The sequence below is a fragment of the Montipora capricornis genome, chromosome 6, assembly GCF_036669925.1.
Source record: "Montipora capricornis isolate CH-2021 chromosome 6, ASM3666992v2, whole genome shotgun sequence".
Lineage (NCBI taxonomy): Eukaryota > Metazoa > Cnidaria > Anthozoa > Scleractinia > Acroporidae > Montipora > Montipora capricornis.
This window is the reverse complement of record NC_090888.1, coordinates 45,908,116-45,935,615: the sequence shown is the minus strand read 5'-3', so window position 1 is coordinate 45,935,615 and position 27,500 is coordinate 45,908,116. Positions and strand designations below refer to the sequence as shown.

The following is a 27,500-nucleotide window of genomic DNA, read 5'->3' as shown; positions in this document are numbered from 1 at the left end:
TATTGTGTTGTTAGTCAGTTTTCGCTTGCAAAATAATGCGTGCCGACCGGTCACGGATTTCGAATAAAGACTTCGCTTAGGTTTGAGAATTTATCCCCGGTTGAGTTTTCTTGTTAACATGTCAAGTAAGGTTTATCTGGAGGTAAATATCCAGAAACCAAGTGAGCGGAGTAAAGTTCATACGGTGGCAGTGTATTTTTCTAAAACGAAGTTTTTGTAACGCTGTCACTCGACCCTTACCGTATATAACTCCTGGTTGATAAATTAAAGTGAAGGAATTCTTGCTCTAACAAAATAGTGTTTCAGAGAGTTGTCCTTCCGATAAGCAACCATTTGGGGATTTTGTAATATTTGCGAGCATGGCGATGATCTCGTTGTCATCAAAGTTGGCCATTGAGTTCTCATAAGAACTGCTTCGTTATAGCAAGACCGGTTTCGGAAACTTATGTGGCTTCCTTCGTCAGTTGCTTTTACTAGTGCTCGAGTTGTTGCGAGCGGGAGTTTGACCAAAAGTGACTTCAGTGCTCTTTATATCAGTTTGAAATTACGCGCAACCAAAAATCAACCAATGGGAAGTCGGAGATTTCGAGTCCGTTCTTTTGAGAGTCGGTTATTTGCAAGACAATAGGTGCCAACAGAACACGTGTAATTATCATATTGTGTTGTTAGTCAGTTTTCGCTTGCAAAATAATGCGTGCCGACCGGTCACGGATTTCGAATAAAGACTTCGCTTAGGTTTGAGAATTTATCCCCGGTTGAGTTTTCTTGTTAACATGTCAAGTAAGGTTTATCTGGAGGTAAATATCCAGAAACCAAGTGAGCGGAGTAAAGTTCATACGGTGGCAGTGTATTTTTCTAAAACGAAGTTTTTGTAACGCTGTCACTCGACCCTTACCGTATATAACTCCTGGTTGATAAATTAAAGTGAAGGAATTCTTGCTCTAACAAAATAGTGTTTCAGAGAGTTGTCCTTCCGATAAGCAACCATTTGGGGATTTTGTAATATTTGCGAGCATGGCGATGATCTCGTTGTCATCAAAGTTGGCCATTGAGTTCTCATAAGAACTGCTTCGTTATAGCAAGACCGGTTTCGGAAACTTATGTGGCTTCCTTCGTCAGTTGCTTTTACTAGTGCTCGAGTTGTTGCGAGCGGGAGTTTGACCAAAAGTGACTTCAGTGCTCTTTATATCAGTTTGAAATTACGCGCAACCAAAAATCAACCAATGGGAAGTCGGAGATTTCGAGTCCGTTCTTTTGAGAGTCGGTTATTTGCAAGACAATAGGTGCCAACAGAACACGTGTAATTATCATATTGTGTTGTTAGTCAGTTTTCGCTTGCAAAATAATGCGTGCCGACCGGTCACGGATTTCGAATAAAGACTTCGCTTAGGTTTGAGAATTTATCCCCGGTTGAGTTTTCTTGTTAACATGTCAAGTAAGGTTTATCTGGAGGTAAATATCCAGAAACCAAGTGAGCGGAGTAAAGTTCATACGGTGGCAGTGTATTTTTCTAAAACGAAGTTTTTGTAACGCTGTCACTCGACCCTTACCGTATATAACTCCTGGTTGATAAATTAAAGTGAAGTTTTTGTAACGCTGTCACTCGACCCTTACCGTATATAACTCCTGGTTGATAAATTAAAGTGAAGGAATTCTTGCTCTAACAAAATAGTGTTTCAGAGAGTTGTCCTTCCGATAAGCAACCATTTGGGGATTTTGTAATATTTGCGAGCATGGCGATGATCTCGTTGTCATCAAAGTTGGCCATTGAGTTCTCATAAGAACTGCTTCGTTATAGCAAGACCGGTTTCGGAAACTTATGTGGCTTCCTTCGTCAGTTGCTTTTACTAGTGCTCGAGTTGTTGCGAGCGGGAGTTTGACCAAAAGTGACTTCAGTGCTCTTTATATCAGTTTGAAATTACGCGCAACCAAAAATCAACCAATGGGAAGTCGGAGATTTCGAGTCCGTTCTTTTGAGAGTCGGTTATTTGCAAGACAATAGGTGCCAACAGAACACGTGTAATTATCATATTGTGTTGTTAGTCAGTTTTCGCTTGCAAAATAATGCGTGCCGACCGGTCACGGATTTCGAATAAAGACTTCGCTTAGGTTTGAGAATTTATCCCCGGTTGAGTTTTCTTGTTAACATGTCAAGTAAGGTTTATCTGGAGGTAAATATCCAGAAACCAAGTGAGCGGAGTAAAGTTCATACGGTGGCAGTGTATTTTTCTAAAACGAAGTTTTTGTAACGCTGTCACTCGACCCTTACCGTATATAACTCCTGGTTGATAAATTAAAGTGAAGGAATTCTTGCTCTAACAAAATAGTGTTTCAGAGAGTTGTCCTTCCGATAAGCAACCATTTGGGGATTTTGTAATATTTGCGAGCATGGCGATGATCTCGTTGTCATCAAAGTTGGCCATTGAGTTCTCATAAGAACTGCTTCGTTATAGCAAGACCGGTTTCGGAAACTTATGTGGCTTCCTTCGTCAGTTGCTTTTACTAGTGCTCGAGTTGTTGCGAGCGGGAGTTTGACCAAAAGTGACTTCAGTGCTCTTTATATCAGTTTGAAATTACGCGCAACCAAAAATCAACCAATGGGAAGTCGGAGATTTCGAGTCCGTTCTTTTGAGAGTCGGTTATTTGCAAGACAATAGGTGCCAACAGAACACGTGTAATTATCATATTGTGTTGTTAGTCAGTTTTCGCTTGCAAAATAATGCGTGCCGACCGGTCACGGATTTCGAATAAAGACTTCGCTTAGGTTTGAGAATTTATCCCCGGTTGAGTTTTCTTGTTAACATGTCAAGTAAGGTTTATCTGGAGGTAAATATCCAGAAACCAAGTGAGCGGAGTAAAGTTCATACGGTGGCAGTGTATTTTTCTAAAACGAAGTTTTTGTAACGCTGTCACTCGACCCTTACCGTATATAACTCCTGGTTGATAAATTAAAGTGAAGTTTTTGTAACGCTGTCACTCGACCCTTACCGTATATAACTCCTGGTTGATAAATTAAAGTGAAGGAATTCTTGCTCTAACAAAATAGTGTTTCAGAGAGTTGTCCTTCCGATAAGCAACCATTTGGGGATTTTGTAATATTTGCGAGCATGGCGATGATCTCGTTGTCATCAAAGTTGGCCATTGAGTTCTCATAAGAACTGCTTCGTTATAGCAAGACCGGTTTCGGAAACTTATAAGAAACTTATAAGAACTCAATGGCCAACTTTGATGACAACGAGATCATCGCCATGCTCGCAAATATTACAAAATCCCCCAAATGGTTGCTTATCGGAAGGACAAGTCTCTGAAACACTATTTTGTTAGAGCAAGAATTCCTTCACTTTAACTTATCAACCAGGAGTTATATACGGTAGGGGTCGAGTGACAGCGTTACAACAACTTCGTTTTAGAAAAATACACTGCCACCGTATGAACTTTACTCCGCTCCAGATAAACCTTACTTGACATGTTAACAAGAAAACTCAACCGGGGATAAATTCTCAAACCTAAGCGAAGTCTTTATTCGAAATCCGTGACTGGTCGGCACGCATTATTTTGCAAGCGAAAACTGACTAACAACACAATATGATAATTACACGTGTTCTGTTGGCACCTATTGTCTTGCAAATAACCGACTCTCAAAAGAACGGACTCGAAATCTCCGACTTCCCATTGGTTGATTTTTGGTTGCGCGTAATTTCAAACCGATATAAAGAGCACTGAAGTCACTTTTGGTCAAACTCCCGCTCGCAAGAACTCGAGCACTAGTAAAAGCAACTGATGAAGGAAGCCACATAAGTTTCCGAAACCGGTCTTGCTATAACGAAGCAGTTCTTATAAGAACTCAATGGCCAACTTTGATGACAACGAGATCATCGCCATGCTCGCAAATATTACAAAATCCCCCAAATGGTTGCTTATCGGAAGGACAAGTCTCTAAAACAATATTTTGTTAGAGCAAGAATTCCTTCACTTTAATTTAACAACCAGGAGTTATATACGGTAAGGGTCGAGTGACAGCGTTACAACAACTTCGTTTTAGAAAAATACACTGCCACCGTATGAACTTTACTCCGCTCCAGATAAACCTTACTTGACATGTTAACAAGAAAACTCAACCGGGGATAAATTCTCAAACCTAAGCGAAGTCTTTATTCGAAATCCGTGACTGGTCGGCACGCATTATTTTGCAAGCGAAAACTGACTAACAACACAATATGATAATTACACGTGTTCTGTTGGCACCTATTGTCTTGCAAATAACCGACTCTCAAAAGAACGGACTCGAAATCTCCGACTTCCCATTGGTTGATTTTTGGTTGCGCGTAATTTCAAACTGATATAAAGAGCACTGAAGTCACTTTTGGTCAAACTCCCGCTCGCAAGAACTCGAGCACTAGTAAAAGCAACTGATGAAGGAAGCCACATAAGTTTCCGAAACCGGTCTTGCTATAACGAAGCAGTTCTTATAAGAACTCAATGGCCAACTTTGATGACAACGAGATCATCGCCATGCTCGCAAATATTACAAAATCCCCCAAATGGTTGCTTATCGGAAGGACAAGTCTCTAAAACAATATTTTGTTAGAGCAAGAATTCCTTCACTTTAATTTAACAACCAGGAGTTATATACGGTAAGGGTCGAGTGACAGCGTTACAACAACTTCGTTTTAGAAAAATACACTGCCACCGTATGAACTTTACTCCGCTCCAGATAAACCTTACTTGACATGTTAACAAGAAAACTCAACCGGGGATAAATTCTCAAACCTAAGCGAAGTCTTTATTCGAAATCCGTGACTGGTCGGCACGCATTATTTTGCAAGCGAAAACTGACTAACAACACAATATGATAATTACACGTGTTCTGTTGGCACCTATTGTCTTGCAAATAACCGACTCTCAAAAGAACGGACTCGAAATCTCCGACTTCCCATTGGTTGATTTTTGGTTGCGCGTAATTTCAAACTGATATAAAGAGCACTGAAGTCACTTTTGGTCAAACTCCCGCTCGCAAGAACTCGAGCACTAGTAAAAGCAACTGATGAAGGAAGCCACATAAGTTTCCGAAACCGGTCTTGCTATAACGAAGCAGTTCTTATAAGAACTCAATGGCCAACTTTGATGACAACGAGATCATCGCCATGCTCGCAAATATTACAAAATCCCCCAAATGGTTGCTTATCGGAAGGACAAGTCTCTAAAACAATATTTTGTTAGAGCAAGAATTCCTTCACTTTAATTTAACAACCAGGAGTTATATACGGTAAGGGTCGAGTGACAGCGTTACAACAACTCTGTTTGTCGAAGCGTCACAGGTGAAATCGACTCAATGGCCGAATAACTTCTAATTTCGCTAGAGAAAAACTCTTCAAACATTTTGTGAGGTTGTTTATTCCGGCTGTCGGCGAAGAGTAAACGAAGGGTAAACTGTGACATGAGTCCATGGTTCACTTTGATAGTTTGACACTATTCGCCCGCTTTGCCTTGCCGTTCGTTAGGATCCTTACTTGAAATTACTGTAAGGGAAAGGCCCGAAAACTAGATGACCAGAGTTGTGAAGAGATAATGTTGTTAAATGACACTGTCGTTGTAGTTGTTGTTCAAGAAGCGAATAGTGTTATCCAAAGGAGAAACATGGAATATTTCATATCACTTGCTTTTTTTATCCCCACATGATTAGGTTCCATTTCTGTGAAAACAAAAAGGGACTGATGTGTTTTGGATTATACGGGAGAATTCTTTTCGACAGTACATAGTTTTGTACTCGCACCCCCAACAATCTCTGTCTTTTCTAGGGGTAACTCCCTTTGAGGCAATTGATGATAACGGCCATTTTACACAGGGTGAGTCGCTCTAATAAACAGTTAACCCTCACTATAAAAGACACCTCGAGGATGTTGTTTGAACAGATAATGTGTATGTTGTGTACTAATTATGACTGTTAAATTTTTCAAATTTACACTATACGGATTATTGTAAGGTAACAAGGCAGTTTTGAAACAAGAAGGCTGAACCAGACTTAAGCGTGCTTTATTTTAGAACACTATTTGCGAATCATGCGAGGGTATTGGGATACAAATGTTTTTTACGTGGAAAAAAAACACTGGCAGACATAAGACACGAAATTTGGAAACAACCCTGTTTTTAGCGATGCAGTGCTACATATAGCTGCTTTAATTCCCTGGGCATAAAAAAATGTAGTTGTAGTTCCTTTTGAAATAGTTATCCAGCATGCTTTGAAACTTTCTTTTTTGACAGCAGCTTTAGACTTTGTCTTTTAAAGGTTTAAATTACCTGCAAATACCACTTGTCCATGTTATACAAGAAATGAACCTTTTATCTCAGTCTTGTACACTGAGACTAGCAATTCCAGTTTAGATTTCCTTTGGTTCACCAGTTTATTGAAATCGCTTGTATGAAGGGTCAAAGTTGACTGCATTATTAAGAGTCGAAACAATAAAAATTTTCTTGTTGCTACAAAGGAAAAAATAGTAATCTGGTAATTTAATGGTGATGGAGACTGCCTTTTATTAACAAGATGCCGATACAGATTTTTGATGCGCAATGATGCCGATACGGATTTTTGATGCGCAATGAACTACCGAATAGGTCGGCAGGATAGCCCGATAGAGTTGTTATGTACAGCTCAGTTCTGGTCGAAGGTTTGTAACAACTCTGAGGTTCAAAGAGGCAATCCATGTTGCCCATCCAAACTCATGTTCCCCCATTTAAACGTTCAAAGTTGGTGTTTTATTTTGTTGAGGGATCCTACCTTTCACTATAATCTGGCGTGTGAATGCTAGGGGAAGGGGAATGGGATAAGGCAGTGAAGAGACTCAAATCCTCTGCTGGTTCTCTTTTCTGCTCTGAGGTTTGCTCTCTTTGTTGTCCTCTCTCATCAAAAACCAGCATGCAGTTTATTCTACCGAACTGCTGCTCTCCAACTTCCTACATGGACCCTGCATCCTATTAAATGCCCAGCGTTTCTTCATCCTGGTCATTCAACAGTTTCCCTAGTCATTCTTGGGATCTTTTTACTGGGTTGCCAAACCCAGTCGGAATCTCGGTTTCATTTCGTGGGTTTTTTTGTTATTTTTTTCCGTGTCGGGAAAAGTCTTGCCTGTCACTCCCCTGCTAAGTGGTGTCTGTGCATAGAGTCTTCTGTGCGTATTTTGTTAGGTTTGAGGGGGCTGGGGTAATGCGTAGCTTGCTCTGCACAATTAACCTGTAATGGCGTCGAAAGTCATTGTAACGCGAATGGCGTTTTAGTACATCTTTAAAGAAAATATACCCATATGGAGCTCAAGAATGGAACGTCAAGACAGGTGGTGAAACATAAAGATCTGGAATCTTAAAAGCGACGAGTAATGGACTTCGACAGCGTGAATCTTTCGCCCGTCGAGCCGAAATCAAAATGAGCTGTGCTTTTGATATTTCGCCAAGGTGGTGTTACGTACAACTCTGAAACCAAATGGAAATTTCTCTGGTAATTTACGGGTTCAACAAAGACAGAGAAGGAATCGAACACCACAAGTAGATCTGTGATCTCTGTTGTGTGTCTCACAGTGTTTACTGAAGTCGCATCTATTTAAAGTTTGCCTGTTTGTCCGTCAAGTAACATTTATTTTGTATTCAACTCTGCAAAGGTTTAAAAAAATTGGAAATGTGACAGTGAAAAATTATTTGAATGAAAGCTTGTTGTCTCTTTGTGCTTTATTATTTACGGTCAAGGTTCTTTCGAAAAGGGTTTGATGTGAATGTCGGAAATTTATTTAATTGCATATGCTTTGTGATTGTGTGTTTCGCTTGCACGCACGCAACTGAAATAGGAAGGGTTTCTTGCCTCTTATAGCAAATATGTTGCTTGTTTCAATAAATGTTTCGCTGGGAAATGTTTCTGTGAAATTTCCAGCTTTTGTAAATTTATCATGCTGTGTAATTTTCGAGCTTTGCAAATTTGCATACATGTGTTGAAATGTGATACGGGGAGAATTTTTGTGGTAACGCATAAGTCACGAAAATAAACAGGTCTGTTGGAAGCGTGCTTGAGTTTCAACAAAATGACCCCCAAAATCGGCAAAAGATTGTGACGCTGATGAATAATAAAGTAGCTGCTATTACCAAAACGATGGAATTACCTGGTGATAAATAACCTTGTCTTGGAGAGTAAATTTTCGATTTTCCCGATTGTGATCTTTGTGTTGAATTAGCACTTTTCTTGTCAAAATTTATAACAATTGAAAGAAAAAGAAAACTAAAAAAAAACAAAAACCCGACTCATCCTCGGTGTAAAAACCTGTGAAACTCACAGATGACGTAACACAAAGGAAAACAAAAGAGCAAAAAAATACCAAACAATAACCTAACCCCACCACGAGCTAACAAAACAAAGAAAAAGTTTCACAGGTTTTTGCACCGAGGTAAACCCAAAAACCCGGTATCTTGGCATCATTTGATGCTTCACTGTTTCGCGGTAACTTGATCACTGCGCCCGCTGAATTCGATGTGCGATTTACTCGGTGCAGCCAAAAGTACAATTACAACCAAAAAAACTAAAAGCTCCCAAAATGTTTTTCGCTGATGGTAACTTTTTATATTCGTGGTTCAAAATTAATGTTGTTTTCATGTCGTAAATTTTGTTACCGATGGCAAAATATTTTATTCTCGATCGACCGCACACCGGTGGCTCAGTTGGTTGAGCACCGGGCTGTCACGCGGGAGGTCGTGAGTTCAAGTCCGGCCGGACCAACACTCAGGGTCTGTAAATAACTGAGGAGAAAGTGCTACCTTTGTAACGCCATCTGGTTAGACTTTCAAGTCTTCTCGGATAAGGACTATAAGCCGGAGGTCCCGTCTCACAACCCTTGGGTATATATAAAATCTGTGGGACGTTAAAGAACCCAGACACTATTCGAGAAGAGTAGGGCATGGAGTTCCCGGTGTTGTGGTCTGATCTATGGATATAGGGGTTAGGTGTCAATTGGGACGATAGTTCTGTTCCTTTCCCCTGCCACTCCATGAATTGTGGCGAATAAATTAAACTAAAACTAAAACTGACCGTCCTGAAACTTCCTTCTGCTCTTCTTAAAATCTGTGTATCCATATTTAGTTACTTTTACATCAATATTTGTTTTGCATAAAGCAAGCTAACAAAATCTGTATCTTGCTTGGTTCGCATTTGATAGCATTAAAATAGAATTTTCGGTCCTATGCTTCTGTTACTGAGTGATATATTTCTTAGGTCGCCCATCCAGGTACTAACCCTGCCGGACAGGGTTAACTTCAGATTTCAACTTGTGAGATGCTGTTGTATGATCAACACGTCAGGCAAGAAGACAATGTTTCTCGATTCTTTTTATTTTCTTCAATCTCTCTGGGTTCAGTACTTTGCTAGTAACAACATGTCTTCTCAAGGGGCTATTTATCTAAGACTTCTACCATGGCGCTACAATGATAGACAATACCAAAACAATATCGTGCACTGTTAGAGCTACATATTACGCAAGGACAACTTGAATCTCCTGGAAGACAACACACAGCTCAGTTGACATTATGGAATGAATTGCTGTGTTACTTCACTACCACACGTAAGCAATGCGTGTAAATTTTTTTTTTAAAGAGGATAGGAATTTCTTCTTTCTGGCAAATGATTAATTAATAGGCCGGTAGCCAGGTTTTTAACCTCAGAAAAGGATCTGTTTCGTGGTACGAACGTGGCCTCTGCTGGTATGACTTCTGGGTGACCCCTTAAAAGGTCTTAATGACCCCCCAACTTGAAAAAAATTGGCTGGAACGCTGCACGTACCACAGGCAACCCAGTATACTCTCAGGGAGGGTCTAGTTATTTAAAAGCTAAACCATGTAAACTGTACGAACAAGAGAACAGAACTAATAAGAACGAAGTAATCCTTGAAGTGAAGGTGAATGTTTATCTAGGTATTATTTTACGCATGTGATCATGATAGGGTCCTGATAGTGTGAATTAATTAATCATTTTGGCGTTAGCGTTCTCATTATGAAACTTCAGTGAAGAATCAGAAATAGTTCATGGGACACAGCATTCAGTGGAATATCACGATAATAAAAGCAACTTGAGCATGCTTATCTTATTCCACACGTTCAACAAATGAGAGAACAAGGTTTTCAAAGTCATCTTCCTCTTGCCGATGATCGATTTCTATGTTTTGTGTTCGCCGAGAAAGGGCAGTGACTCGCTTGTCAAGCTTTTCCAGTCTTTCTTCAGTACTCTGTACGATGCTCTGAGAATTTAAACAAAACGGTTCGGCATCCGAGCGACACATGTTGCCGAAAGTTGACTCATCGCAGTATAACTTGAAAGCATCTCCTCTACGGTCTTTGGCCTCAAATATCGCAGTTAAACGTTCACCAATGAACCTCGCCATTTCCATCACCTCGGCATTTTCCTCCGCTTGGGTCCTAGCGTCAGTGTAGGATTCATTGAGAATGGAGATTAACATGTTGATTAGGACCAAAGACATGGTTATGTTGTACGCGAGAGCAAACGTCGGGCCAAGAATAGGCCTTTCCTGTCGCAAGTCATCTAATGGGACAGCTCTGCCTAATAGAAATTCAAACTGAGAAATGACTGCTTGCAGGTAGCTGGAATACTCACGGACCACATTTCCAAAGAGCTGCTTTCCCATTATGACAAAAGCATTGAAGATAATCAGAAAGAAAAGCACATAGGACAGTTGATAGCCCACAGATTGTCGAAAAGAAGAGAAAAGAAATATCACGTAAGGGTTAAATCGGATCAAGTTCAATAGTTTAACTGTCACCATGAAAACGGCAAAAGCGAGTGCGACGTTTTCCCAGTTTGCCCAGTCCAAGGCTTCATGGAAATGAAGTATTTCATATGGATTGGATCGAATGGCTTTGACGCTTTTCAAAACGCTCTTTGATCTTATGATGTAAAACACCACCGACAGTACGGAAGAGATGATCATTAAAAAATCGACCATATTCCAGAGTGATGTAAAAAACCCAATGCGCTGTTTGCAAAAATGGATCAACATCACGATCAAGTAATAAAGCACCATGGACATGAAAAGGAACTGGCAAATGAGATAGAAAATGACGGCTCCTGACTCTGTGCTGTACAATTCTAGTGTATCGACTCTCCTAGATGTATAAGCAGCACCTGTTGCTAGCAGCTCGTAGAAATAAGTTGCAATGCTGAGAAGATTTGTGTTGACATTGAACACGGCAAACTCCAGTATCACCGCTCTTGTCCTCCGGTCGATCCATCCTTGGCCAAGAGTTTCCTTTAATACACCACGCGCTGTTGTTTCATCGTATCCCATGACAGCAACATAGCCACCACCTTCATATTGATTGAAAGTTCCTTTCATAGGGCGACTCTCAAGTTTTTCAGCTGTTTGGTAACGCCAGGGTTTTGGGCATAGTTTGAGAGCCTCCGGCCATGATGCATTGTGGACAAGTGGTTTCCATCCCGGAAGACTCAAAATCGTAGTGTCTTCGACTTTACTTGAATAATCATGAAAGCAGTCGTGGATTAAACGAGTTAGAGCCTCACATGAACCTTAAAAGTACAATAAAAAGACGTTGTAGTACAAAGTTAAAAGCAAATGAAAGTGACAAATGGCTGGTTGGAAAGTAATAAAGAAGGAAAGGCGGTTAATCGTGAACAAGTTTTACAATTGACAATTGCAAGTGTCATTGGCAATTTTCACGTGCTCGTGTAAATAAGAGAATTTTTGTGGCCGTTTCTTCCTAAATTCGAGTTTTGTCTGTTTGTGTGTGCGATAACCGACGTTTTTTGCGTTTGTTTTTTTCTTGAAACATTGCTAATGCACATGGCACTATGGTTATTTTGAGGAAAAAAAGCTGAATGCTTCCTTGTCACCTGGGTGTCAATTAGTAACCAGGTGATCAGGTCGCTCCAACATAAGGCACCACTTTATAAAGGTCATTCAAGTTCCTGAACAGAAATCTACGAGGCGTATGGGCATCAGTTGGTTTTAATTTTTGTCCTTGACGGATCATACAAGATGAAGCAATTGCCTTGCAAGTGTCATTATTTAACACATGCCAATTTTTTAACACCGACTTTTCAGAAGGAAAACATGCCAAGGTTTTCCTGTAATACGATGTTAAACATCAAATACATAAACTTAAGCGAGCAATGTGAGAAATACGTGAAAGATATTGTGCATCAAATGGAAACTCGGAAGATGGGATTTGAACCCACGACCCTCTGTTATCTGGTAAGGATGCAACCTCGTTCCCAGGGTCTCTCGAGCGAGGAGAGACCCTGGTAGGGTCTGGTCACGTGCTTCCGTGACAATTGAAAACACTAGGGAGGGGTCCTCTCTAAACAAGGAATTTGTCGCGTTGAGCTTTGTTGAATTCAAACACAGTTCCCCCAAACACAACCTCGGCTAAGGCGAGCAATTCTTCAGTGGCCTTCTTGAACAGATTTTTACGATGTAAAACGGCTTTGACTGAACCGCACAATCTACAGCAACTTATGACAGACGATGTATATGTTTTCTTCAGCGTTTGCAAACTATTATCGCCGGACATAGCCGCAGAAGAACGTATGTTCACATACCGCAGCACGTGAAACTTGCAATTAGTTTGTTTTGGTGACAACACATTCCGCACTCTCGTAGTCTCAGTATAGACAAAATTCTTACTAAGCCGCCCCTCCCTTCATTGGATAAATTGTCATCTCCCAGATTCTGGGAGACACGTGACCAGACCCTACCAGGGTCTCTCCTCGCTCGCCCCAGGCGTTAAGATGAGAGACCCTGGGAACGAGGTTGGTACGGATGCTCTAACCACTGAGCTACTGGAGACTGGTGAGCAAGGGTGAAATGTGGGTATTAACCAGAACTGCATCACAGTCACATAGTCAGATTTCACATAACCACATATGATTCATAACTGCATCACGCAGTCACATTAAGGCATATCTGCGGTAACACCTCGCTAACTGCATCACACAGTCACAGTAAGGCATATAAAAGATGCAACCAACCAACCACCTAAGCGAGTAATGTGAGGAGTACATGAACGATATTTTGCATCAAATGGAAACTTCGAAAAATCCGAGCTCCAGATGGGCGGCTCGCAGTTATTCAACAGTTTTTTTTTGTTACTTTGACGAAGCTTTGACTAACTATTGCTACCAAAAACTTAAGCTGCTAAATAGTTGCAGACAGCGCTTACTTTTTCTGACTCGTAACTGTCTCATCCATGGCATTCCGATAAGGATGGACATCTTATTCTGAACATACACGTCCTTTTCCTCCGGGAGGCCATTGTACCAGGGTTGATTGTAAATGTTTGGAATAAACTCCTCTCTCATCCAAGCCAACAGTCTGTGTGTGTCAAGAACCTGAAATATGAATTGCATTGCCGCCATTTGTTTTCGTAAAAGAGAGGAACGAATGTTCTATAAGCAAACGTAGGTCTGTTTCCCAGACGAAAACCGAATATTAGTATAGTGCATACAAACACCCAGAAGAACAGAGGGACGAAAGTAATAGGATTAGTTTTGGTAAGGTTCCTATGTAGTTAACATGAATGTATTAGGTCCCAACATTTGTTCGGTAGCAAGTGCTGGAAACTGCTTTACAAGAGGTCATTCATTCTCGTTAAAACTAGTGAAAGTGTTAATTGGTATAAACTTTTTAATCTACACCTACTTGGAAGACCGCCTGATTGAAGATCGTTTGAACACTTTGTTTTACATTTGTGGGACTCGCGCATGGTTAAATCCGAGATCAGGAAAAGAATCTGGTTGTTTTTACCGAATTAAGTACTAACTAAGCGACTAAGGGACACCAAATAAGAGGATGCAAATGGATATATTGCTCCAATTGTAGTAAATCAGCATACTGGCGATGAAATAGCTGTGTTCGGTTCTGAATCAGTGAAAAGACAACATTTGAATCGGCATTCCTCAGGTGTTTCTTTTTTTAAGATTTTCTTGTCTTCAGTTGAAATTTGCACGTTTTTGCCATGTCGGAAATCATGTGGCTCGTAGTGCAAACAAAAAGCTGCAAAAAATGCGTTTTACCTCATCAAATTTCGTGAATGGAGTAATCAATGTAGTGGTCATCAAAAAGCGATGACTGTTCTTGTTACCATAGCAAACGATCGCCAGGAAAAACACAAATATCACATGTATTATTATTTCTTTGGATATTTTGGCCAACTTTACTTCCTTTCTGGTTCTCTCCCGCATCAGTGCCAATCTTGATCGCTTAAACTTTTCTTTTGGGTTATCGATCAGAAAGGCCACATCGTCCTCGCACAAGTCACCTCCCTCACTCTCTTTTCCCGGAAGTTTATATTTTTGTTTGGTCCTAAGAAACAGTAATGACACCACAACAACAGCGAACATGACCTTGAGTGGTTGCACAACAAAAATATCCTGGCCACTGGATACCAAAATAGAGGAGAGCCATTGCTCAGCAACTTCTTTTCCCCACATCAAGCTATAAAACAAGGTAAACGTGGATGCCGTCAGCGTTGTGGCACAGCAAAGAAACCACGCAAAGTACACGCAGAAGTGGGGCAACGTGCATCCGGTGTCCTTAACTTGATCAATCAGTTTTTGAGTCTGTTGGGTGTCGTTATAGTTGTCTTTTTTTCCGCACCTTGGTCTACTCGATTTGAAAAGGAAAACGATAAGAACATTAACAGGTGCAACTATTATCCCGCTTTGTATTCCGATCACGATCTGTCTAAGTGTAACCTTGAAAGGTCCGACATGTATAGCGGCTGCGTCAGATTTGCCGCCAATATTGTAAAACATTGCATTGGCAATCATGGCGCTAAATAGAACTGACAGACAACACGAGGCTCTTTGCACACGAGTGAATGTACTGCTAGATGCTTTACCAAACACTGACATCCATAGATGACTGTCAGCAATTTTTCTTCCAAAACGCCAGCGAAACTGAGATGAAAACGTAGATAGAGTCTTATTGCTTACAGTGACTTCTATCAAACCATCATCCTTTTCTACAGCGAGCCATCTATTAACTGGAAATACCCATTGTTCGTCGGTTTGCCTGTCTCTTATTGTTATATTTTCAACGAACCACGACGGACTTTCTCCTGTGTTGTCGTGTTCCAAAGTGACTTCTTTCAGAGATCCCAGGGATTCACCAGTGATTAACACAAACCCGCTGATACTTCCTCGTGCAAATATGTCACAGGAATCATTTTTACTTCGAAGAGGGACTTGTTTTAGTTCGTCCATTTCACTTTTTATTGTAATGGTTACATTAGCAGTTGTTCCAGAGTTTCTCCAGACTCCAGTGCCAATGACCACGTCGTAGTAATAGTTGCCTTCTTCAACAATGGTGACGTCCTTTGGAAGACACACCTACAACAAAGGGAGAATGATACCAGCTAGTGTGTGGAGGAAATAAAAAAGAAAGAGAAAAGTTAAACGTTTGCAAATGAAACCTTATTTTGGACGTGGTTGAATATCCTTGGAGAAAAAAGCAGTGTGTTGTCATTTTGCGGCTGGAAAGTCCTCATTCAGGTAAATGGATTGTAATGAAGCTCTTGCGAAGTGGCTATCGTGGTTTCAAGAGAAGTTTCGAAGAGCAGAAAAATCGTCAGCCCGTTTCGCAGACATTTTGTCAGCGAGTCATGCCATTTTTATTTGCGGAAAAGTGAAAAAATAAAAATAAGTAATTTTTGTTTCAAACGCTAACGAAGTAATGCACGAGACCGTTGAGGAGAGTGCAATTTGAGGTCTTTTCAAAAAAAAAAATTTTCAACTTCCAGTAGCAAAATCGCTGGATTACTTCTTTAAAACACTTGTGCAAAAAGCATTTCATCTTTGTCATAAATCAGCGATTTGAGAAAGAATGTTTGAGCCTTTTCCAAAGTGTTAATCTGTGATGTTTCCAAATTTTGACTTCCAAGGCTATTTAAACTCTGCGTTTGTTGAAAAAGGACAACAAATGAGCAATGTTTTTAACAGTGTTCTCACGTTGAAAAAAAGGGTCATCCCAGAAAACCTAATGAGACACTCCATTACCGTCAGTATCACTCGCAGCTTTTTGGCCTTGTGTAAATTTTGCACATTTCGTAGGAGTTATGTTTGATTATTAGGCCATTTCCGAGTTCATGTTCGCCTCCTCTTCAAAGCAAGTCTAAGTGCGAAGTTCTTGTTATGAATTAGTTAATTAGTTTTCGTTCATATGTAAAGTAGAACTAATTGCCATCACAAATACTTTGCACTTTGACTCGCTTTGAAGAGGAGGCCTATTAGCCATCTGTGGTTGATCACCAATCAATGTTCAATTTAAACGTCATACTACTTACATCTTTCTGCTCTCCCAAGTTTATTTTTTACTGTTCTTAATAATAATAATAATAATAATAATAATAATAATAATAATAATAATAATAACAACAATAATAATAACAATAATAATAATAATAATAATAATAATTTATTCACTTCTATAGGGCATTTTTTGCATGGCGAAATGATCAAATGCGCTTTACAATAATTGGTAATAATACTGCAATCACTAATAATAGATAACAATAATAAATGTAATTAAAAGCTAATGAAATCAGCCGATTTATGCTGTCAGTTATTTTAAAAAGAACAAGAAAGTACAAATGGGAATTGTTTTGACGTGATGATTTGTATTATATGAAAATATCACTGACCTTGCTGTCATCTTTTTTGTCTGCTCTTCTAGCAAAGACAACCACAACCAAGTAAATAAGAAACGCACAGCAAATTGTCACTAACACTGAAATATTGCCACTTTCCGCAAGATTACCAAATTCAGCAAAGACTTTGTCAAAATCGATTGGGTTTGGTGCCTGAATGAAATTTCCTCCAAACGAGGTTAAGTGATTACAGCGACAAATGAGGTGGGTTGAATTTGACCTCACATCAACCTGTGAACAAATCACTGAGGAAATTAGCCAATGCAAAAAATACCATAATACTCTTGGGACCATTATAATTATACGAAAAAGAAGGGGCTTTTTAGAACATTTGACAATAAGAAATTACGATAAAACAGTTCGTAAAAGCATATTAAAAATTTGTAGACAACGTTTCGACGTTTGGCTAACGTCATTATCAAGTCAAAAAAGTGAAAGATAAAAAATGTTTAAATACTAAAAAGACAATAGGTGATGGAATGTTCTTAAACAAAGAGCTTAGTGCAAATGGAATCAGTCTGCGTGTTGAGACTAGGATTGCGCCGCTTGATGAAAATTTTCCTTTGCACTTTTTGGCTTTTTGGCTTTCTTTGAGTAGGCTTGTATCCCCATGGGCTGTCAAAAAGTGTTTACCGATCCCAGAATTTAACCATTATAAGTCCCAAGAGAAAATAGAAGCAATGCAAAATTCTGGAGGGACAAACGGAGTGTTATGGTATTTTTGATGTTGGCTAATTTTATCTACATGACTGCAGCCTGGCTCTGTTTTTTGTAGATTGCAACGTTATTTCAAGCAACTCAATCACATACACGAAATGAAAATATTGCTACTCAAGTGCAGCGTCAGAAAAAAAAAGGTTCCTATCCGTCTTGCTGGGCAAGTGGCGGCAAGGATTGAAATGGAAATGCTATTCAAACAGTTAGGGTTACTTTTTTTGAAATCATTGCACCTTATTTTAAAAAAGTGACCAAAACTTCACCAATGATGACTGCTGCAGAAAGGTCTTGGGTGGTTTTCTCGTGGATCTCATTGTTGTAGGCATGAATAGAAGTCATTCGCAGAAATGTCGGTTTTTGACACTCGCGTGACATAATCGTGTTTTCCTATATCCTGCTCTCTTAAGAAAAGCTGATTAGTAACGATAAAAGACAAATACAATGAGAACTGCGAAATTCTATTGTGTACACAAGAAATGACAGTTAATTTGTTTATTTATGCTACTCAAGTGCAAGTGCTACTCAAGTGCAGCGTCAGAAATGACAGTTAATTTGTTTATTTATGTGTAAATGGGTGTTGTCCGTTTAGTACCGTACATATATGTGAACGGCACTCATCACATTCACAGTAGTGTAAGGCCTCGCTTCATTTCTGTGCCGTTCATTTAACTTGTTTGTAACCTCTATTATAAATATTGTGTGGGAATTGTAGGTGTACCTTGCAACCATCTGATGTCCACTTATCCTTATCTTCAGACCAATACAGGCAACTTGATTGAGTTATAGTTATGGTATAATTCACATCCGTGGATGGGTCGTACTCGGGAACAATTGTTTTTGCTATTGCCTTGGGTGGTGGATCCTTGAAGCCAACACATGATCGTCTTTGACGACCGTGACCAAAACACGATCTTCGGTTTCTGGTGTGTTGAGTAGAATTCTTTCTTCCGATGATCCCAACATAAAGTAGCCCTGTCTTAGTTGGCACAACTGTAACGGAGTTTTTCTCAAAAGAGCATGTTTCGTTTCCTTTGACTGTGGCCTTACAAGTTTGTTTGAAGGAAATGGTGAAGTTGTGATCAAAGTCGTCAATAGCAGGTCTTGATCCAAGTTTAACAAATAATTCAATGAAAACGCCACTTTCGTGAACACTCATTTCTATTGTCACGGGGATGTCTGACAGCTCCGTGTAATAAGAATGGACTACCATTTGGTTGGGCTTCAGGAAGCGGTGTTCCAGTGCTTTACTATTGTTAGCATTGTTCTTTGGTTGACTGTAAATCGGAACCACTATGACAATATCTTCATGGAGATTCGACACATTGATCTTTGATTTACCACTTTTTAACTCGAGACTGATGACACTTGATTGTATTGCTGCGCTGCTCTTGTCCCAGGTGTAAGGATTAAAACTGACAGCCGTCATCTGCAAGGGTAGCAGGACACATGCAGGTTTAACTTGACTGACCTTTCCAGTTCATAACTTACCAAAGTGCAATCTTTGTGACACGGTCCTCAGCCCATCCCCCCTTATGATTGCACCAGTTGCAAGAGAATTCTGGAAATTGTAGCCTTAAATATGTTCTGCTGTCGACCTGAAAACTCCTGAGTAACCAATTATTAGCAACTTTCTCAAAACCTCTTTTCGCGCACTGGTCTTCGAGTTGCTGAGTTGGAATTGCATCCACTGGAAACTCGAAAAAAATCCCTGTTCCAGATGGATGCTCCAGATTTTTTTCCGACTTTTTTTCCGATTTTCCAATTCATGCAATTTCAACAACATATATAGGTATATAACATCCTCCTATTTGCTTGATTCGAGAATACTTGGGGGAAAATGAGTGGCCGTAACTGGAAGACAACCGATTACATTCAGATTACTGGTGTGGATGCTCAGCCACTGAGCCATAGCTGACTTGCGAGAGGTAGACCATAATCTAGGTTCATTGGGGGACAAATAGCTTGCAATACGGCTGCTAGAACTGAAATTGTCGAGTGGAGAATTCTCGCAATTGAAGTGAAGGAGATATTCTCGGTTAGTGAAAGGCGAGATCGCAATAACTTTGCTAAATCGTTTGCGGAAGAGTGAGGATGAAAGCTTGAATTTTTTGCAACGCAGCGAGCAACAATAACCACAGCAATATTCTGATATATTCACATTAACCCTTGCGCTCGGGTAAAAGATAAACCTACAGTCACCGTGATACGCACAGTAATGAAATAAATGTCTACTGATTTGAAATGCGGATTACAGGCAATGGAGGGAGGTGATCCTCGCTCTTATCTGGACAATTTAAGTAATTGTCACATTTCATAGACACTTGAAAAATTCAGTTGATAGATCAATGCACTGGCATGGCATGGCAATGGGTTCGAACCGATTGAAGCCACCTGAATTTTTTAGGTGTCTATAAAGGACAGTTGCTTAAATTGTTCAGTTAACTGCGAGGATCACTTCTCTCCTTCGTTCAAATATCCTATTGTTACCAAATCCTTTTTAAATCATAACCTTTGCATTCACGCTACCGCCAAAAGCAACATTTCCAAGATCTCTAGGCATTTTAAATTTCGAGGAACCCTCTTCTATACTGAGGCCTTTTATATCATTTGAAGAGACCTTCTTGAGAGCTACCACGAGGTCATCTGTCTTGAGCAGCATGCTTTCTGATGGTACCAGACGACCAAGAAGTGCATCACTCATATTGTTCAAGTTCTGTGCAGCCCTTTTGACATTTCCCTATAATCACAGAGGAAGAAGAATGTCTAATAATTGTTATTAAATTTTCGACCTCAAATTTTACGTTTCTAGCTTTCTGATTGGTCATACGGTTATTGGTTGTCTCGTTGGTTATTTGTTGGTCTAATTGTCCAAGCTTTCAGAATTTAATGAAAATTTAATAAAACAGTTATTCCGTTTTCGCTTGTTGGCATGATATGAGATTGGTTATAGCCAACTCGGTGCTGCGCGACATGTTGGCTATTTACCATCTCATATTCAATGCGCGCTTTTGTGTTGAGAATATGACCTTAGACCACAACGTATAACAGGGCAAAGTGGCCAAAGTGCTCTGGGTCAGTACCAATAACCTCATTAGAAGCAGTACCGATTTGGGTGCCAGAGCCTGAAACTGCCGAAAAATGAAAAAATAAAAAATAAAAAAAAAATGCCGAATCTGTGGAAAGCAATGATGTATCTAAATGTTTTAAAAGATGCATCATTTCTTGCTTTGACCTTACCGGCCGACTGAATAAGGTGGATATTAATACAATCTACCAGTTATCTAATAGGATCTCAATCTTCAGTTACAGCATAACCATGTCCTGTTTCTTTTTTAATATATTACAGATACTTCAAAGGCCTTAGCTACTACACTCACAAACCAAAATACCGTTTAGATAGCAGTTGAGCTGTTTATTTTGTGTCAAGTCTGCTCGCCGTTGTTCAAAATCCATTTTTTTAAAATTAGAGACTTGACTCATTACCATAAAAGACCATCCCTTGCCTAATAAATCTATCTCATTGATTGTGTAGGCGTTATGCGCCACTTTGGCTTGGAAGAAATAGTTGACAATTACCTTTGTAGATGAAACGTCGACTGGAGTTGATTCAGCGTCTTGACTACGCGTGCCTACTGAAGACTTCAGGACGTTCTTTAGGACTCCAGTGACACCAACAGCCGCCTCTTCTACTTCAGAAGTAAAGGGCTCTTCAGGGTCGTTGAGAGAATTTTCAAGTGCTTTTGTCGCAGTCTCTGTCATGTTTAACGCTAAATCCTACGATACGTGTGTTGAAATAAGGAGGCTCATTAGATTGCTTAAAGGCATTTTGGAATTAGATCGAACAATAGACTGAGATCCCCTCCAGTGCATGGTCAAAGAGATTTATTCGGTGGGACCCTGAGCAAATTCTTTGAGAACAATAACTTTGAAATGTAAAAACTAGCGTTATAATGTTAAATTTCTGACCTTTCGGCGACCTCATGACGCCATTATAAAGGAGTTGGAAATGAATATGCGAGTTCATAAAATATATAAAATACCGGTACTCCAAATTTGCATAAGTGAAGAAGAGCCAGACATAGGCTTTAGCATGGATTGAATCTTTTTCTAGCTCTTCTTCACTTATGCAAATTTGGAGTATTTTTTATATCTTTTATGAACTCGCATATTCATTTCCACCTCCTTGATAATGTTGTCATGAGCTCACCGAAGCATACTTTGAGTGTTTTTTGAACAAAAACGAGCATTGCTAGGAGCATAAAATGCCAGGTTTTACTAGCATAATCGGGAAGGGCCTAGTGATATTCAAGGCTATATTTTAGTTTTTTTAGGCTTCTGGGCCCGGTTGTTCGAAAGCCGGTTAATGCTAATCCCAGATTAAAAAATTACCAAGGAGTTTATTTCTCTACTCCCAAATGATGTACAACACTGATATTTGGCAGAATTTTACATTAGAGGAAGTCAATCTTGAAAACCAAAAGTAACCAAAAGAAACTTGCACTGAAAAGTTGAAAAAATTAAACCAAAGTTTACGCTAATCCTGGATTAAGTTAATCGGCTTTCGAACAACCGGGCCCAGTGCAACTACTTAATTGTGTTGCTTGCGTAAGTGCGATGACGTTTTGCTTCAAAAGGTATAATGAGTAACTTGGTCAATGCGGCGAAAAAAAAGCCATTGGTTTCACATATTAAAAAAAAAACTAGAGCTTAAATCTGATTAGAAGACCAGTAGTGTCAACAGAATGCAAAGTGTATCCACTTACCGCCGTATTACCCCCATCTCCTCCTCCTCCTCCTCCTCTTCCTCCTTCTCCTTTTCCAGCTGCATTGATCACCGCCATAATCGTGAGAGACATTTCTGGGCTCTCAGGATGAATAATTGCAAACCTCTCGGTGATTGTAACTGATATCTATCCCAGAAATTGTAGAGGCATTTGAAATGTTAAATTAAACAAGGGAGAATCTAAATTCGAACAACATCTGCTAATTAATGACTCCACCCTATCGGTAGAACGAAATGACGACGTACCACTTTTTTGACGAGTATACTCAATTCATTACCACATTGAGACTTTGCGTTGGCAGCTTTCAGTACAGACATTGCAAGCTGTGCGGCCTGGCTGACTTCACCTTTATTCAGAAATCCATCCATCTTGTTGCCTTCACCCACCACAAGGGATTTTAGCTGTTCGCCTACCGTTTCTGCTGGTGTTAGACATGGATCAAGTTTGGCAGAGCCCTTGACCTACACAAGATTGAATTAAGATTGCAAAATAAAAAGCATTGTGATGGCAATGATGATGTCAGTGTTGATACTTTGATGATGACAATGTTGATATGTTGATGATGACAATGCTGATATGATGATTATGACAATGTTGATGATGGCAAGGAGGACGACCCGAGGGTACTCGAAATAAGAAGAAAGGATCTATAGTCAAATGGTCCTTTCCTCTCTATAGTAAAATTTTGTACAGTCTTGTCACAAATTATTGTAAGAAAATAAAACAGTTGTTATTGTACTCACCTTGACATGCAATATATTTACAACTGCCACACCAACAGCATTTTTGATATAAATATTGATTGCCAAGTTGTAATCATCTTCTTGCTGCCCAGTTGGTAGAACGGTTGCCACAGACGTGGGGGAATTCCCATACGATATTGGATCCTTTCCCGCTCGAAATTCATATGAAAGTGGAGTGTTTTTGTCTTGCCATCCAAGACACTCAAAAGTGAACTGTGTTTCAAGAGCTATGCCCTCGGTGGGTGTTACACTGCAGTTACCCCCGTGTGGCTCTCCAGCGGTCTCAAATTCTAACACACCAAGCCCTTCAGATCCCACTGGAGATGTAACAACGAGTCTCAAACGAAACATGGATTTACTAGGCAGAGCATTTTCCTTGATGATCATGTTCTGGCCTGTTATTCCAGTCGAGGTCATGCTCGGCAAAATCGCAACATTTATCCACGTTTGTGATTCCTCTTCCAGCTTCGTGAGTTGCCATTCGTAAACTGAACCATTACAAGCCGAATTGGGGCATTCTGATGTTACCCTGAACTTGTTGGATGCGGACACTACTGCACCACAATCGACAAAGCATCTAAAGAGGTGAAAAAATGGCACAAAAGACATTTCAACTAGACCCTTACAAGCCCCGTGAATGTTTATTTTTTTAATTGAACTAGTCCTTGGTTGAAGATTTTCAACCGCTTTAAACAAAGAGAAGGGACTTAGACTTGAAGGACACTGCGGTAGACTCAAGAACGTGATACCATCACGATTTGCTTGATGGCAGTCTAAATTTTCAGGATCGGGGAAAGAATAAGGAAAAACTGAACTTCCATGCACACTTCACTGAAAGACACTGTACATAATTACGGATGATGTATGCTTGTATATGTCGTTTTGAAGACAGCGTCAGAGGGCAGTGTTTTTGCCGGACTGCGTCTGCGCGGTCGACATATTTAATGATCATGAGGGATGACTACTTTTACCATGGTTGAGGTGAGGGATCCCTGCTTGCAGGGAAGTTAACGACAAAAATAATGTACAACAACCTAACAAGGAAAGAGAAAATTGTGCGGACTTAGTAATGATGAAAACGTCTTAAAACAGTTGTTACCTCAATGTCACTTGACGTGGACATTTCAGCGAAGGAGAGTCTCTCATCTTTAGTCAGAGTTAAACGAAGAACATATGTGTTTCCAACTGTTAGTATAGAAGTGTCAATATTAATCATTGTGACGTTGATGTAAGGATTAGCAAAGGCACCAAAGCAGTCATGGCTCATGGAACTATTATCTGCGATATCAGCACAAGACCAAATAAAATTTACGCCAGTGTGTGATCCAGGACCAATGTCAGCGTCATAACTCAGCGATCCATCTACCACCACACTTTCGGTTGATCCCCATCGGACACTGCTTCCCCCATCAATAATGGCCCGTAAAGGGCCTGCAACGCTTTTGATGAAGCCGTAGTCAAAGGCCTTAAGAGTCACTGAAGAAGATGAATCACCAGTTTTAATGGAAGCTGTAAATTTTACTTGATAAACACCGACAGAAACGGATCTCTTACTTATCATCCATTCAGCAGTTCCTTGACTTACTACAGCTCCTTCAGCTGATTCTGAAGTTGCTAATTCTGCTTCACTCACCAAACGCCATTCCAACACACTCTCCAGTACAGTAGCACCAACTGGTAAACCTTCGATACGAGCTACTTGAGTGCTCTTAATCGACCTCTTAACAGGAGTGGCTTGGTATTTGTCTTTTGAAATATTCCTTATGGATACTGAGAAGTCTCCTGTGAAAATAGAGGTAAGTTGATCAAGCCAAAAAGCAAAAACACATTTGCCACTTCTGGAGGTGTAGCCACTTCTTGTGGATTTTACTCTGAAGAGCAAGAACACAAGGAGTGCAAAGCGTGTGAGAAATGGTCCTCCAAGACTACCTCGTAAGGATATTTATTATGTGACGTTTAGTTTCCATTCTTACCTGGGTTTATTTCAGTCAATGGAGGAGAGAGGTAGACTATCCCAATTTAATTATTTTAGAAAAACGCCAATAGGCTGTACAGCCAGCAAATAAAAGACATGGAATCCACGCAAAATTCTTCTAAATGCTCGTGGAAAGGCAGATATTTTTGAAAAGGTCTGCTTTATTAATGGTAAAACATTTCTTGAAACCAATTTTACGGAAAACCGTGGATATTTGCTCACTTCCAACACTTTCCATGCATCCAGTTCTTTTCTCTTTTTTGACAATTTACTCAAGTTAAAGAATTTTAACAAGCTCATTTAACTCGCTTACCTAAAGGATCACAAGACCAGCCATCACCCGTGTAACCTGTGCGACAGCTGCATGTAAAGGAACCTTCCGTGTTGTGACAGTGAGCCACCCCATGACAATTGTGAGTCAGCGTGTCGCATTCATCTATGTCTGATCGCAAAAGAGAGAAGTCAGTGTAACTTGCTTTTCTTCCTTTGTCGTGCAGTTTGCTATAATCTGACTAGCTGAACGCTGACCTCAAATAAGTTCCTCGTTACGCGCACTTGCGCGGAAAGAAAGAGGAATACTTCTTGCAACCCTCTGGCCAAATTAGCACTCAGCAATCGTGCTTTGAAGTTAAGGAGGAGCCCCCTTCAGTAAAAGGTACCTGTTCGATACGGTCACTCTTCTGAATAGTTTCTGTGTTTTCTGCAAACTTACTTCTTGGTAAGGAATGAGTTTACGTTTTGTAATTTCACCGCTGAGGGAAAGGAGATTCCGGTGAATGTTATCTAATATGACGGTATACTGAAACGGTGGATAGCGTTGAACTTGTGGTCTGATTGGCTACTCAAACTCCAAATATCCTTAGCCATTCACTAGCCACCTCCAATTCAGTGAATATTTGTTAATTATTGCGAATGCCTGGTGGACTATACACCGTTGTTTATTTATTGCTTTAATGTTGACGTGATTAAAAGTAGAGATTCGAAAGCTACTTTATAAAGAGAAAATTAAAACCGAGGAATGTTAGTCACACCTGAGCATGTGACACCATCTCCTGAATATCCTTGAGTGCAGGCACAAGAGAAAGACCCAACGGAGTTATGACAATTGGCCAGAAGAGGCTCACAGTTGTGAGAACCTGAGGTGCATTCGTCAATATCTGTGTGTCGAAAGGAAAACCAAACATGAGAATTGCAGTACTTCATGATAAAGTCAAGTACCTTAAGAAATATCAACAACAGCGATACCGATAACCAACAATGAAAAATTATTGATAAATTATTGATAAAGATATCGATTAGTGAACAATTAATTATTCGCCTTGGGCTCAGTTCCAAGAACAAAATTGGTGAAAACGGTGTGGATATTTAAAGAGAAAATTGAAAATTTATCTTCAGGTGCTCTCGTCCTCCACATTACCTCAAATTTGATCATTTTACGTCGTTGTAAAGACGAGAACGGCAAAGAAATGTAAAAAAATGTAAAACGCACGTGCCGGACGTGCAGAACTATTGTTTTTGCTAATTCAACCTATTGTTATGTGGCGTTCTCGTAGCCTTCGTCGTCACCTTGCTAAGGTCCCTAATTTGTTGAATAAATTCCGGGACGAATTCCAGGTCTGAAATCATCACTAAGCGCGGCTGAATAAAATTAGGGCTTTACTGTAGTTGCTAGTTGGATATCAAAGATGGAAAATGTTTTTGTTGTTCGGTGGTGTCCTTTGATGACAGTTAAGAGCTCGCCCCGATAGCAAACTCGTTTCTTGTAGAAATTGTCTTTTTATCCTCTCGCAAAAGTAAAAACGCGACAAAAATTGGTTCGCTTCGTTTCCATCCAAGCTTTCAAATTGTGTTTTAAATTTGTTGTGTTGTTGAAACCACTCTAAATGCATTGAGCATTCCGCAGATTTTGCTACAGTGGTCTTCCTTATGACGAAATAAACAACCAATTTCCAGTAGAACTTAAAGTGCCACTACGACGAAACTTTTTGGTTTTTTTTTCGAAAATTTTCAACGTCAATTAAGTCAATATGTTCAAAATAATACAATGCATTTAAATTTAGAACGATAGAAGCGAGATAAGTCGGGAAATAGCCAGCCAAAAACCGCTAAAAATCTGTCCGCCATTACTCGGACGGCATTGGAGAAGCCTGCGCTTATTTTGTAAGCGGTCTTCACGCAAGACTTGGCTTGTGACGTCGTACGCGCATCCCTTCGTGGGCGTTTGACTGAAGCGAACAAGTGATCAAGGAGTAATGTTTATAATATCAGCAAAAGCAACTCGGCGATCTCACATCTCATAGACGGCATGGGAAATTAGCCGCGTTTATTTTGAGCGTTGCGCTTATGACGTCCGACCCCATGCGATCCAGCTAGACCCAACCCTTTTCCTCGCTCACGGTCATTTGCCGTTCGAGTAATGGCGGACAGCGAAAACCAAAAAACTACGTTACAATAATCATACTTTCCGTGGGAATTTTGAGATAATAATTGGCATGATACCTATTTAGCACGTCTATTTTCAAAATCTAAAGAAAAAAGGACAAGCAAAATTTTCATCGTAGTGGCACTTTAACGGGT

At 40.0% G+C, this 27,500-nt stretch overlaps 2 protein-coding genes across 2 annotated transcripts in view; one reads left to right on the top strand and one right to left on the bottom strand.

Annotated features, from left to right (window-relative positions):
• The window catches only part of LOC138052283 (exodeoxyribonuclease-like), a 50,860-nt gene extending 44,368 nt beyond the window's left edge, over positions 1–6,492 (top strand). The window contains exon 12 of the transcript XR_011133036.1: positions 5,319–6,492. The gene's annotated coding sequence lies outside the window, so the exon portion shown is untranslated. The remainder of the gene's footprint in view (positions 1–5,318) is intronic.
• A 3,617-nt stretch (positions 6,493–10,109) lies between these two features.
• LOC138053992 (polycystin-1-like protein 2) overlaps positions 10,110–27,500 on the bottom strand; it is an 18,435-nt gene continuing 1,044 nt past the window's right edge. The window contains exons 3-15 of the mRNA XM_068900514.1: positions 25,955–26,080; positions 25,237–25,365; positions 24,059–24,730; positions 22,949–23,562; positions 22,451–22,666; positions 22,185–22,331; positions 20,992–21,195; positions 19,931–20,158; positions 18,140–18,847; positions 16,699–16,935; positions 14,072–15,388; positions 13,219–13,387; positions 10,110–11,566 (exon numbers count right to left, since the gene is read on the bottom strand). Coding sequence (XP_068756615.1) covers positions 10,110–11,566; positions 13,219–13,387; positions 14,072–15,388; positions 16,699–16,935; positions 18,140–18,847; positions 19,931–20,158; positions 20,992–21,195; positions 22,185–22,331; positions 22,451–22,666; positions 22,949–23,562; positions 24,059–24,730; positions 25,237–25,365; positions 25,955–26,080 — 6,224 coding nt within the window. The remainder of the gene's footprint in view (positions 11,567–13,218; positions 13,388–14,071; positions 15,389–16,698; positions 16,936–18,139; positions 18,848–19,930; positions 20,159–20,991; positions 21,196–22,184; positions 22,332–22,450; positions 22,667–22,948; positions 23,563–24,058; positions 24,731–25,236; positions 25,366–25,954; positions 26,081–27,500) is intronic.